Below are 14,039 nucleotides of genomic sequence, written 5' to 3'. Positions count from 1 at the left end.
GCCACGCGTTGCTGTGGCTTATGGGAATGCTTTGTTGGACAGGTGGAATAGCAGTTAATAGCCTTGCAGCCTCAAAGCCTGACTGTTTTCTTCTTATGGAAATCCTTGTTTGGTGAGCTGGAATACAAAGGAACAGGCTTGCTGCTTGGAAGGCTGGGTACTTGCATGTAGGGGAATGGTTTTTTGGGCTGCTAGAATTGCAATGAATAGCGTCACTACTTCAATGCCTGGTTGCTTGCTACCTAGAGAATCTTTGGTTGATCAGCTTCGATAGTACAGAGTAGTATTGCTGCTTCAAAGTGTGGCCGCCTTCTACCAAGGTTAATCTTTTGTTGATCTGGTTGAATTGCACTAAATAGCCTTGCAGCTTCAATGCCTGGCTTTTATACCTAGGGGAATCCTAGTTTGACGAGCTGGAATAGCACCCTCAATCAAATAGCTGCTTTGAAGCCTGACTACTTCCTTTGTAGAGGAATCCTTGTTTGGCCATCTTGAATTGCACTGAATAGTCTTGCAGCTTAAAAGCCTGGCCGCTTTCTACATAGGGCATCCTTGCTAGGCCAGGTTGAATGGGACGGAGTAACCTCGTGGCTTCAAAGCCAGGAGGTTTTCTACCTAGGGGAAATCTTGGTTGGCCAGGTTGAATAGCACTGAATAGCCTTGCTGCTTGCAAGCCTGGCCACTTTCTACCTTGTGGAATCCTTGGTTGGCCAGGTTGAATAGCAGTGAGTAGTCTCGGTGCAGCAAGTATGAATGCTGCAATTAGTCACCTTGATTAGCATTTAATGGCCTTGCAGCTTCAAAGTTTGGCTGCTTCCTTCCTGTGGGAATCCTTTGTTGGGAGGTGTTAGCTTTCCTTTCTGGAAATTTCAATTTCCTTGTTTTCAGAGTGTTGCTTTATATTTACTGTCCCAATTTCAGAGATTATATTGTTCTGTATTATTATACCACAGTAATTATTATATATTATATTTATAATATAATATCATCTGCTTAGAAGTGGATTATATGAGCCCCTTTCTACACAGCTGTATAAAATCTACACTGAACTGGATTATATGACAATGTGGGCTCAAGATAATTCAGTTCAAAGCAGATAATGTGGATTATGTGCCTTGGCATTCTGGGTTATATAGCTGTGTGGAAGGACCTTGCGTCTACACTGCCATACAATCCAGTTCAAATCAGATAATCTGTATTTTATAGGCAGTGGAGATGAGGCCTAAGTGAACTTTGCCTGTCCCCTGGGTGAGGGGGTTGCTAGGAAACAAAGGGGGTGGGGCCTCAAGGCAGCGGGGCCTACCTTTCTGACTGGCAGTCAGGGGTAAAATGGCTCTTCTTTATCCTCTTTAATTTGGACTATTTTTCTAGGTGTTTTAATTGAAAGACATAGATTGGATGACTATGTCTTTTGTGGCCAAATTTGGTGTGATTTGGTTCAGTGTTGTTTTTTTTGTTTAGTCCATGAGAAAAACACACATTACATTTTTATATACAGTGTTCCCTCACTACTTCGCGGTTCACTTTTCGCGGATTCACTGTTTCATGGTTTTTCAATAAACTCTAAAAGACTATTATAAATCATAAAAAAATTACAATTTACAACCTGAGGAAGGAGAAGCCAAAGGGAGAGAAAAGGAGCCCAAGTGGCAACAGGAGGAGAAGGAGGCGATTTATCAACACACACTTGATTGATAAAAACTTAAAATAGTGTATGACTACTAAAGTAATGTATAAATATTAAAATAAATACAGTGTCCTTACTTAGTGGATTTTCACTTATTGTGGGTGGTCCTGGAACCTAACTCCCGAGATAAGCAAGGGAACACTGTATATAGATTTAGAAGTCAATTGCTATAAGAATTGGTATATGGAAGGGGGTGATTAAAAGAGCTAGAACCGGAGCCTTTCAACTGTAAGGAGGCCTGGAGTTTCAGTATATGTTGCATTTCAGCCCTCTGCAGAATTCCTGACAATAGTGTCACCCATCAACTAAAGCTCTGTCGTCATTCCAGCAGTATCCAAACTGCAATGCTTAACTTGTCATCATTGGGAATAATGGGAATTACGTTGTGGCACTGTAGTGTATTAACTGCACAGTTTCTGGTGATTGCTATTGAGGCAAAGGACAGATTCAGCCCATTTTGAATTTAGGTGGCATGGTTTACTTTATGTCAAGCCTACTGGATCTTTTTAGATTGTAAGTCCCATTAGACCTTGTGACCATAGCCAGTTGGTGGAAATGGTGGGATGCAGTCTGAAAATCTGGTGGTTCATAAATTGCTTATAAGCTGCACCATATTGAGGCAAACTTGGATTTGTTGCTGTGTTTGTTTTCAGTAGGGAGTTTTCAGCAACATACTTGACACATTTTAACTGTACACTTGAGCATCTCAGGACTATGCCTGAAGGTATTATCTTCTAAAATGTTATTTATGGGTGTTATGGAGAGTTTTAATCAGCATTGTAACCCAATCTTGGGATCTGTTTCTTGCTCACATCACTTTGTGCTAGAAAATGTAGATGTTGCTCTTGTACAAATGAATATGTATACAGGTAATTTGTCACAATTCATTTACTAATGATAAATATTCCCACATACTTATCTTTATGCCCTGGGGTTCTTCCCCCTCCAATATATTTTGTGCTGTTGCATTGTGAGATTGGGAGCTAGTTGACACAGCTTTTTGGAGGTTAATATTTTGGTATGCATTGTTCAAGTTATACACATAACAGTTAACAAGAAATCTTACTGCATTCCTGCTTCATTGCATTTATCTTTATATGGGCAGTAGACTCTCAGTTAACCAGAATTCAAGCAACTGGAACTCTCAAGCAACTGGCAAAAATAAAAAAGATTATGGTTTTTTATTATAAAAAAACTGTTTTTATGATACAGTAAATGGTATCAAAAAAGGAGCCCCGGTGGTGAAGTGTGTTAAAGCATTGAGCTGCTGAACTTGCAGACCGAAAGGTCCCAGGTTCAAACCCGGGAAGCGGAGTGAACGCCTGCTGTTAGCTCCAGTTTCTGCCAACCTAGCAGTTTGAAAAGATGCAAATGTGAGTATATCAATAGGTACCGCCACATGACCTTGGAGGTGTCTACGGACAACGCCGGCTCATGACTGGACTTAACATCAGGGGAAACCTTTACCTTTACCTTAAAATGGTACAACTGTGTTACATTATGTTTGTCTTTATTTGCTTTTAAATATTGTATTTCATTATTAATATCAAGTCACTACAGGGTTTATGGTTTGGCATAGTATGGGGAATAGCATCAGTTAGGTCTATTTTTAGTAGTAATTCTTGAGCAACCTAAAACAACATTCACCCAGCCTCTCCCAATCCCCAAGAATGCTGGTTAACTGAGAATCTACTTTACCTGGGTTAGTATAAATCACTTTATCTACATACAGATACATGTTTTACATTGTTTGTTAAGTCATGTAACAAGACTTGTTCATAAGGACCTTTTCACATTAACACAGGCAAAATATATAATTCCTTCAAGGTGTCGGACATGAGGGACGGGACTGGCAGTGGGGGTGCCTTCCATGTTCTCATGGGGGCCATTGTGACCTCCCATTCCTTTGCATTGTCCACTTCTGTTCTAGAATTAAAAACTGAACGATGCACTGTTTTTGTTTATTTATACATTTATTTTATTAACTTTAAATACATGTTTCATGGTGGTTTATCTAAATTTTCTGCAACCGAATTTAATCATTATAAAACAGGTGTGCACCTGCATATCTATATATATAAAATGATAAAGTTGTTTGCGCAGTGACTATAACAACAAAACTAAACATCCCAGAAATACGAAATTTGGCAACACAATGCAAAAGGCTTGCCTCCAGGTTACAACAACACAACCACACCACAAAACCACAATCCAGACCCACAAAACTCACAACAACGCATCATGCGATAACAACACAACTAAACGCCCCAGAAATACAAAACTTGGCAACACAATGCAAAAGCCTTGCCTCCCAGTTGTAACAACACAACCACACCACAAAACCACACAGGACCCACAAAACTCACAACAACGCATCGTGACTATAACAACACAACTAAATACCCCAGAAATACGAAACTTGGCAACACAACGCAAAACCCTTCCCTCCAGGTTGTAACAACACAACCACACCATAAAACCACAATCCAGACCCATAAAACTCACAACAATGCATTGTGACTATAACAACACAACTAAACGCCCCAGATATACGAAACTTGGCACACAACTAAATGCCCCAGAAATATAAAACTTGACAACACAACGCAAAAGCCTTGCCTTCCGGTTGTAACAACACAACCACACCACAAAACCACAATCCAGACCCACAAAACTCACAACAATGCATCGTGACTATAACAACACAACTAAACTCCCCAGAAATACGAAACTTGGCACACAACTAAATGCCCCAGAAATACAAAACTTGACAACACAACACAAAAGCCTTTTCTCCCAGTTGTAACAACACAACTACACCACAAAACCACAATCCGGACCCACAAAACTCACAACAACGCATCGTGAATATAACACAACTAAACACCCCAGAAATACAAAATTTGACAACACAATGCAAAAGCCTTGCCTCCCAGTTGTAAGAAAACAACCACAACACAAAACCACAATCCAGACCCACAAAACTCACAACAACGCATCATGACTATAACAACACAACTAAACACCCCAGAAATACAAAACTAGCCAAAACAATGCAACAGCCTTGCCTCCCAGTTGTAACAACACAACCACACCACAAAACCACACAGGACCCACAAAACTCACAACAACGCATCATGACTATAACAACACAACTAAACGCCCCAGAAATACGAAACTTGCCAACACAACACAAAAGCATTCCCTCCCGATTGTAACAACACAACCACACCACAAAACCACAATCCGGACCCACAAAACTCACAACAGTGCATCATGACTATAACAACACAACTAAACGCCCCAGAAATACAAAACTTGGCACACAACTAAACGCCCCAGAAATACAAAACTTGGCAACACAACACAAAAGCCTTGCCTCTCAGTTGTAACGACACAACCACACCACAAAACCACAATCCGGACCCACAAAACTCACAACAACGCATTGTGACTATAACAAATACAAAATTTGACAACACAACTCATCCACCTCCCCAATACCTACATTCATACTTGGCCTCCAAAAAAACAATTACAATAATAACAATGACAACAACAACAACAACAAGAATCAACACCATCACAGGCAAGAAACAGCCAGGCACTGAGGCTGAGAGGCCAGTCAGTGCTACACTGGGCCTCCAAAAAACAATACAGTAACATCTAACTTATCCAACCTTCATGACCACTACAACAACAACAATAATAAACACCTACACAGGCAAAACAAAAAAAGACTATTGTACCACAATAAAAATATAAACCGCACTCAGCAGAATCAGACATTACAACTAACAACAAACCAAAGACAACAGGGATCTCAAGCAATTATCAATCAACACAAAAATTGAAGAAGGTAACAGACTTCAAATACTGTACTGCTACTAATGTGAATATAAAGAAGGTGGAGGTCACAGCATAAATACAACCGAATGTAGACTGACCAACACCACCAGACTAAACCACAGCAACGCGTGGCCGGGCACAGCTAGTTTACATACTATAAAACTACAGACCATAGTTAAAGCAAACCAAAATCAGAACTGAAAGATTTTTATATGCTTTTGAGAATGTAACCAGCTCTTCTTAGTGCCCAGCAAACCTGAAGTGGTACCTAAAGTATCTGTAATGTAGGCCACATATTACTTGTTATGCATGAAAAAATATGCAGAAGCTAGAGAGAAAACATAAGCAGTAATTGTTAAAATTATCGTTTTGGGACCCCAGAAGAACTGTAAAGGCTGACATTTTGTCGAGAATGCACATTCAAAAATGTGAACTGAATGCAACTACTTCCAAGGGGATATTTGTGTTTGTACCATCATGAGCAAAATCACGTTGATTATACAAATATACTGGGCCAGATAACCTGGAAATGATAAATACCAAATAGAAAATTGTTAATGTGCAGCATAAGAACTTTTCTTGTTTCTGGTATAAATTAGAAAATATCTTTTGTACAGTTTCCATTTTTTAGTTTCTTTTTAATTTATATTTTTCTATTTAAAACTAGTGTAAATTAGGTTCTTGCTAAGTGTTTAGGGGCCCCTGGTGGCACAGTGTGTTAAAGCATTGAGCTGCTGAACTTACGGACCAAAAGGTCCCAGGTTCAAATCCCGGGAGCGGAATGAGCACCCGCTGTTAGCTCCAGTTTCTGCCAACCTAGCAGTTGGAAAACATGCAAATGTGAGTAGATCAATAGGTACCGTTCCGGCAGGAAAGTAACAGCGTTCCATGCAGTCATGCCGGCCACATGACCTTGGAAGTGTCTATGGACAATGCTGGCTCTTCGGCTTAGAAATGGAGATGAGCACCAACCCCCAGAGTCGAACACGACTGGACTTAACGTCAGGGGAAACCTTTACCTTTTAAGTGTTTAGTCAAACTTAAGTTCACCTTGGAGCCCTCTGGTGGCGCAGCGGGTTAAACTGCTGATCTGCTGAACTTGCTGATCAAAAGGTCAGCGGTGAGCTCCAAGGAGTGGGGTGAGCTCTCACTGTTAGCCGCAGCTTCTGCCAACCTAGCAGTTTGAAAACATGCAAATGTGAGTAGGTACCTGGGGTTTTGTTTTTGTCTTTTTGTTAGTTCAGGAAGATGTGCATTCAACATATATGGATGTTTCCTGATTTAAGAAGACTGTCATGGGCCCGGTATCTGTATCATTCGATTAATTTGTATTACCGTCCATTCGGATGTCACGAAATGGTACACCCCTTTCTGGCATGGGAAAAAAACGTGAAAAGAAAAGGAAAGTAGGAACAAAACATTTGGTCACCTGCTTTTCGGACCACTGGGTCCTGCCTGTCGAAGAGTGCCATCTGCCTCGCCTGCTGCCTGCCTTGCCTTACCTTGCCCACCACTGCTCTGCAGACTGAGGGGAAAGCACCTCATGGGGAACGTATCTTAAGCCCTATCTCTAACCTCACTTCTCTTCTGCAGATGGAGAGGTCAGATTCTCAGAATTAGTGGAATCTTAAGTAACTCTGATGCTTTTAATCCAAGTCGTAATGAAGGATATATGTACAAACCATGCCATGTTTTAAAGAAGATTTTATCCTTAACATCTGTGGCAATTTCCATCCCCCTGGCCCTAAAACTGAGGAGGAAAGAAGCCTGGGAAGGATGCCCATGTTGGCCAGTGGTCCGAAAATTTTTATTCTTCATACACAGAACAAAAAAGCTCATTTGGAAAGGCACCTGTTTTTGGGAGAGGTCCTTGAAAATAAAAATGGGGCCTTATGAATGAAACAAACCAAAACGGATAGCAATTCTATACCAATGCTCAAGACTACTGTCTATGCTCAAAAAGGGTGGTCTGTTGACCTTTTTAAAAATATTAAAGCAAATGCTATGAAATTAACTATAATGTGTTAATGCAATTTTATATTTACATCAGGAAATAATTTTTGTGCCCCGGGCTGTTTTTAGGCATTTTGTACTTTACAATTTTATGTAAATATATATTCTTCTTTGCTAAAGAGTAGGCTTGAACAACAACAACAAAAAGCCTTGCATGGTAGTGTCTTCCCACGCTTTCTTCCATAGCAGAAAGATGAGTAAAAGAGACAAGTTGAAAAAACACCTGAAATATATGCTGAGGCAGTTCTTATCTCTATTTTTTCTAATATTGTTCTTCTTCTTTTTTGTCTGCTTGTGATTTGTCTATCACAGGAATGGTACCATGCGTCAGATTTTATTTGTAGGAAAACGGCACAGTGACATTTTAATACTCTAGAGGGATTTCTATACACACAGCTGAAGACATTAAGCGTTCTGGTTTCAAATGGAAAAGCAAAATGCACATTGTCTTAAACGTTTAAAAATAAAAAGTAGCATTTAAAAATCTTTGTGATGAAAGAAACAGTCAATAAAATTACCATCAATATGATTAAACAATGTAAAGTCAATCTTGCATTTTCTTATTTTGATTATTTTCACGTTACAGTGGTGGCCGTTGTGTCAAGGTCTGTCTTAGTATGAATCTCTTTCTATCAGTCCTGTCAGATATTATTTTTTAATTATGGTTTTTATTTATTATATGATTTTAATATGTATTGGTATTATGATGTTATGAGTTGCGCTATTTGTTGTTGTTGTTGTTGTTTTTGCCTTGATCCTTAGGGAGAGGCAGGTTAGAAATACAATAGTAACTTATTATTATTATTATTATTATTATTATTATTATTATTATTATTATTATATCAAGAAATGCCAACCCATTGTCCAGTTGAGCATAATTTCTGTTTTAGCAAGTAACCATTTGACTTTGCTGCCATTAAATGGAAAGAATTATTCTATCCCCTTTTACTCATAGTGGTTGATGTCTGTATTATTACTTCATTTGCTTGGTTATTTATGTCTTGTTATATGCAATGTTTTAAATCTTTTTATTTGACTGTTGTATCTTTGTTCTTAATTTTTGCCATGTGTTTTAACTGTTTATACTTTGTCTCTGTTTTGGGCTGTGCCCCCATGTTAGCCGCCCTGAGTCCCTCCGGGGAGATGGTGGCGGGATAGAAAAATAAAATATTATTATTATTATTATTATTATTATTATTATTGCTATCGTGACTGTAGGCATAGGACACAAGCATCATAGACCTTGAAGCCTAAGGAGAATGCTTACGACTTCTTCACACGTGCCACCAGAATTGCCATGGAACTTGCCGATTCCAGAGGTGCACGTGCAGGGGCATGGGGAACTCATCGCCCCGTGCCCCAAATTGCCCAACTCACCTGTGTTCTCTTCTTATGGTGGGGGGGGGACATCTGCCACCTGGCTTCCCCTGTTGATCCACAGCAACATGGGAAGCTTCCTGTGTTGTTGTGGCAGCGGCATGCTCCAATTTGCCTTCTTTAAGACAGTCCCCCACTGGAAGTTGCAGTACATTGTATAATGGGAGCTTGCAGACTCTGTCTTAAAGGAGAAGGCAAACTGGCATGTGCTGTTGATTTTGCCCCCATGTGATGATGCCATTGATGATGTTACATAGTGGGCTTTAGTAACTTCATTCTAATTTTATTATTTACATTTACATCAAGTCTTTCCTCAAATTTGTTCAAGGCAGTGCACATGGATTTCTTCTCTGCTAATTTATTCTCACAGCTGTTTTGCAAGATATTCCAGGATGTGAGATAAATTGCCCATTGTTCACCCAGTGAGCTTTATAGCTCAATGAGGACCTGAATCTGGATTCCTAATTTATAATACAATAAAATAATTGCTCCAAAAACATTCATCCTATACTTTCATGCAAAACCTGCCCATGTTCATTTTGTTAGCTTCATAAAAGAGAGATAGATACAGCCTGTCTGATTCTCTACCCACACCCTCCTTTAAAAAAAATCTTTTTTAGACTATATATGCTGCAGCCTCGAAGTCAGTCTACTGCAAAGCCAGATGGAAGCCAGGCTGCTACAAATTAGGTTCCTGCAAATCCAGACTCTCTGGAGGGAGTTCTGTTCTCTTCCCATCCTTTTTGTTAAAGTGCTTAGCAAGGGTTCTGGGGGTCACACTTGGTCTATCTCCTCTTCATTATCTTCCCATGCCCTCTACTCCTGCCCTTCTTCCCTTCTAAAGCAGAGTAAAAGCTGCAGAAATCTCATCTTCCCAAGCTTCTACTTACAGTTGCAGCACTCTCACAATAGCCTTTTCCAACATCCAGCTTCAGTTACTTGACTGAAGATCAAGAAGTGGTACCCCTGGCGAACACTTCAGGAGGGGCCCAGCAACCTTGGGACTTTTTCTCTCAATGAGCCATGGTTACGGTTTTGTTAGTTTGTTTCTTTGGTTCATTTTTTCAGGGTAACAAGCCAGAGCTTCAGATGCTTCTAAGGATTCAATATGATGAGAAACAAACAGTGGAGGATAGTTGTGTGGTTTGGTTAACTGCTTTTGGTATAAGTGAAAGCAAGACGGTGATGTGAACTGCACATTATTTATCCATGCGGAGCCAGATTCCTAAAGATCCTTCGTTTATTGTGTGACATGAATTGGATCGTCCTGTTTGATGCACTTTAATTGGTTGATGTCTTGGTTTTATCATTGTGCTTTAAAATGTTTAAATTACAGTTTAAAGTTAAATGTGCTCATTGATATGTCAGAAAATAGGTATCAGATTGAAAACTTCCTTTTGGTTCCAGTTCCATTTAATTCAGGTAGATCTGCTCCTACATATTCAATACACCACCATATTTTTTTCCCTGTAACTTTATCTCATGTTTCCAAAAGTAGCTGACTTCTTAAAGATGATGGGGACCAAAGCTAAATAGGGTGTTTGCACTGTTGACATTTATGATTTAATATACTATCATGCAATATGGATAGATGGCTTTTTGAACTTAGCAGAGGTTTAAATTTTGTTTTGATTCTGTGTTAGTGTTTTCTAAAATGAGAATTGCAACGGGATCATAGCCATTACTCACGGAGTAATACTAACTTTTTAACTCATAATATTTCTTTTACAGATGTAAAATTACTTGTTATTTCTTGGAATTAACTGTCTCTTTTATAAAATGGGAAGGAAACCTTTTAATAAGTTTGTTGTTTTAACTTCTGTTTCTTTTCTCTCAAGAATTCAGAAAGAACTTGCAGAAATTACATTAGACCCTCCTCCAAACTGTAGGTGAGTTTTTATTGGATTTTATTTATTTGAGTTTCATGAGGTAAATCTCTTCTTTGGTATCATTTGTTAGCGCATTGGCTTAAATAGCTGTTGGAACTATTTATTCATAGCTTTTCAGGTGGGTAATGTTTCTGATTATTAATTTGGGGGAAAATTACAATAAATTTAAAATACCACTATGAAATTGGCCCAGATCAATACTTTTTCGTTTATAATGTTTTGCTGAGACTCTGTGCTGATATGTTTTGCTGGTAAGTGTTATGCAAATAGCTGTTTTCAGCGAAATATAACATCACATATGTTTAGGTTGGCTTTTTTTTTTGTTCTTTTGAAAGCATAATAGATTCATTGTCTAAAATGTTCAGTTTTTTAAAAGATGATGTTTTGTCATTTACTTTTATTTTTTGATGAAATAATGTGAGCCTTTGAAGTCTGTTGAGTTGAATTTTGGCTAGTCTTATGTCATACCGGAATGATTATCTGTCCCAAACCTTTTGTCCACATGTCATAATTTCAGTCTTGGAGTTTGACCACAGTTGTACATCACTGTTTCCTGAAATTAACTTTATCTCTAACCTTAGAAGAAAAAGTTATGTTAAAACTCAAAAATGTTGTCAAATTTAGATCACCAGATACTTTTCACTTGATTGTGATTAAGCTGATGAATATTTTTGAATTTTGCCTTTGTTAGAGATTGCTTATTTTTTATTTGAACTAATACAATTAGATACAATATTACATTTCTGCTTTTTCGAAGTAGTTGTAATTGAGATTGTTTCAAGATAAAATATATTCATGTCAGTACCTTTTTGTTATATTTCGTAAATTAAGCCTTTGCAAATACATATCAAAGGAGTTTATATAGCAGATCTTCACTGAGGTGTTGCTGATAAATGCCTGTTAGTTGATTGTTTTACTGAACTTCTACAGAAACTGTAATTTTAAAATATTTTTAATTGGGATGGGGTTTGAAAAGAAGCTGGAGCTTCTGAATTAAAGATTTTGTTTTATGTTTTTGAGGGACTGTGTACCTTGCAAAAAGCCTATGCTTTCTTATTAGAATTGTGATTGAATACACTTATTGGAGTGGCATGACAGTGTTAGCCCCACTAATTTGTTTCGTATGTATCTGCTGAATCTGCTGTTTTGCTTTACCACTCACTTTAAATCTTGAGATTTTTTAAAACCTGTTTGTTTCTAAAACTACAAGTCATTTTTGTAAAACAACATGGACTCCCTTCATATAGCCAGGGTAGAAATATTTTATCTAGTCAAATTCCTAGTTTTGGATATGCTAGTTATCCTTATTAGTTTATTAACTAATAGGTTGGTTCCCTATTTGAAAATTGGAAAGTGTTTCCTTTTACAGTATGTATGTGTGTGTGTGTGTACACACAAACATATATTTGGGGATGTGGGTCCTTCATAAAGACAGAGACTTGGGCATCCTGTATTTTATGACTATGGACAGTGTTACTTTTACAGCAAATGCATGGCTAAGTTAATTGATATTTATCTTGTATACCAGGCATGGGCAAACGTCGGCCCTCCAGGTGTTTTGGGCTTCAACCCCCACAATGCCTAACAGCCTATCCATGTAGGAGTCTAGAAATGTTAGGCAAAAAAACAACCCAAAAATCTGGGTTGACTTATTCATGGGACAATATAAATACTGTATCTTAACTCTTAACAAAATAGAGTGACAGAAGATGAACGCTTAGTATATCCTAGGAGAACCTAAAAGAAATAGTAATCCCCTCTATTCTCTCCACCATAGAACCTCTTCTGACCTGTTGGAATACTTGGGCAGGGAAATGGCAGTGGCAGTCAGGGATGGACGGCCACTTGAGATGACATTGGTGCTTTTCCCTCTCCATGGAGAGGGCCGCTTCCACGCTGCCCCTATATCCCAGAATCTGATCCCAGATTTGAACTGGATTATATGAGTCTACACTGCCAGATAATCTGGGATAAAATAGATAATCTGATATCAGATTCTGGGATATCGGGGCAGTGTGGAAGCGGCCCGAGTCATATCAAAATCTATAATTTTGCCCCCTGCCCTCAAGACTGACATATATGAATATGTATGGGTGGCAAAACACAAACTTCTCAATTGCTTCTATCAGCCCTGTATGCCATGAATTTTAGCTGTCCCTTATTGCTATTTTGGAAACATGGCAAAACTAGTTGTATAAAAGTACTTATATCTATCAGCTCAATGCAGTTCTCAAATATTCACTGAATTCCATGAGCTATTACTTAAAGGAAATACCAGAGAAAATAGATATTTAATAAACTAAAAGCAATAAAAAACTAATAATAGCACATAAAATACTGATATTTCCATCCAATCTTACACTTGTAAATCTCTCTTAGACCCTTACAGGAGCAATAGAATTCTAGAAGATGTTTTCAAACATTGGCCTCAATTCATCCAGTCAGAAATCTCTACAGAAATTGCTGGCTAAAATGTGGCTTTGAAAAGTATTATGATGGAGAGGGCTAGCTTGTCCAATTTCTTTGGTCACATTGTTTCTTTACCAGCCATGTTTATTGGGTGAACTACATTCAATTCTCTCACACCAAGTCTCTCCTGACCAAAAAAAAAAATCCTCTTGGTGTGAGAAAATGAGCCTGCACTCTGATTTTTTAAAAATTGAGGTGAAAGAAATAACTTGCACCTTTGGCTCCACTTCTTCCTTTCCACTCGTAGAACTGGACAATACAGAAGCTCTGTGTGTGGCTATTTTTTCCTTCGTAATTCTTGGATATTTGATGCAAAATAAATACAGTAGAGTCTCGCTCATCCAACATTTTGTATTCAACACAGTCTGCTTCCCACCTGGATCCACAGCTGTTTCTCTAGGCAGCAGCGTGCAGCAGGCCAACATGCCCAATAACAACACAAGTGCAGCCATGCTCCCAAACAAGTAGCAGACTTGTAAAACATCATGTTTTGGTACTTAATTTGTAAAATCATAACATAATAGGCTTTTCCTTAATCCCTCCTTATTATCCAACATTCTGATGGCCTGTTTATGTTGGATAAGCGAGACTTTACTGTAGAGGCAATAAACTTGTACCTGTAGGTATTTGGTTCAGAAACTAGATTAGACTGCTAGAGTAAGCATAATATTCATGAAGGCTGTTGGTATAATATTTTCATTTATGTATCTAAGCCCACCTCCAACATTGGCGAACCCTCAATAAAGAACAAAAAC

The 14,039-nt window shown here is 38.4% G+C and overlaps 1 protein-coding gene across 4 annotated transcripts in view; it reads left to right on the top strand.

Moving 5' to 3' along the window:
• LOC100568135 (ubiquitin-conjugating enzyme E2 E2) overlaps nucleotides 1-14,039 on the top strand; it is a 163,173-nt gene that overhangs the window by 19,541 nt on the left and 129,593 nt on the right. For 3 of the 4 annotated variants that reach the window (XM_062984401.1, XM_062984399.1, XM_062984397.1), the window contains exon 3: nucleotides 10,765-10,815. The exons of the other annotated variant lie outside the window; for it this stretch is intronic. In XM_062984401.1, coding sequence (XP_062840471.1) covers nucleotides 10,765-10,815 — 51 coding nt within the window. The remainder of the gene's footprint in view (nucleotides 1-10,764; nucleotides 10,816-14,039) is intronic. 4 annotated transcript variants of the gene reach the window in all.

This window comes from Anolis carolinensis, chromosome 6 (genome assembly GCF_035594765.1).
Source record: "Anolis carolinensis isolate JA03-04 chromosome 6, rAnoCar3.1.pri, whole genome shotgun sequence".
Classification (NCBI taxonomy): Eukaryota; Metazoa; Chordata; class Lepidosauria; order Squamata; family Dactyloidae; genus Anolis; species Anolis carolinensis.
This window is presented reverse-complemented; position numbering and strand designations above follow the sequence as displayed.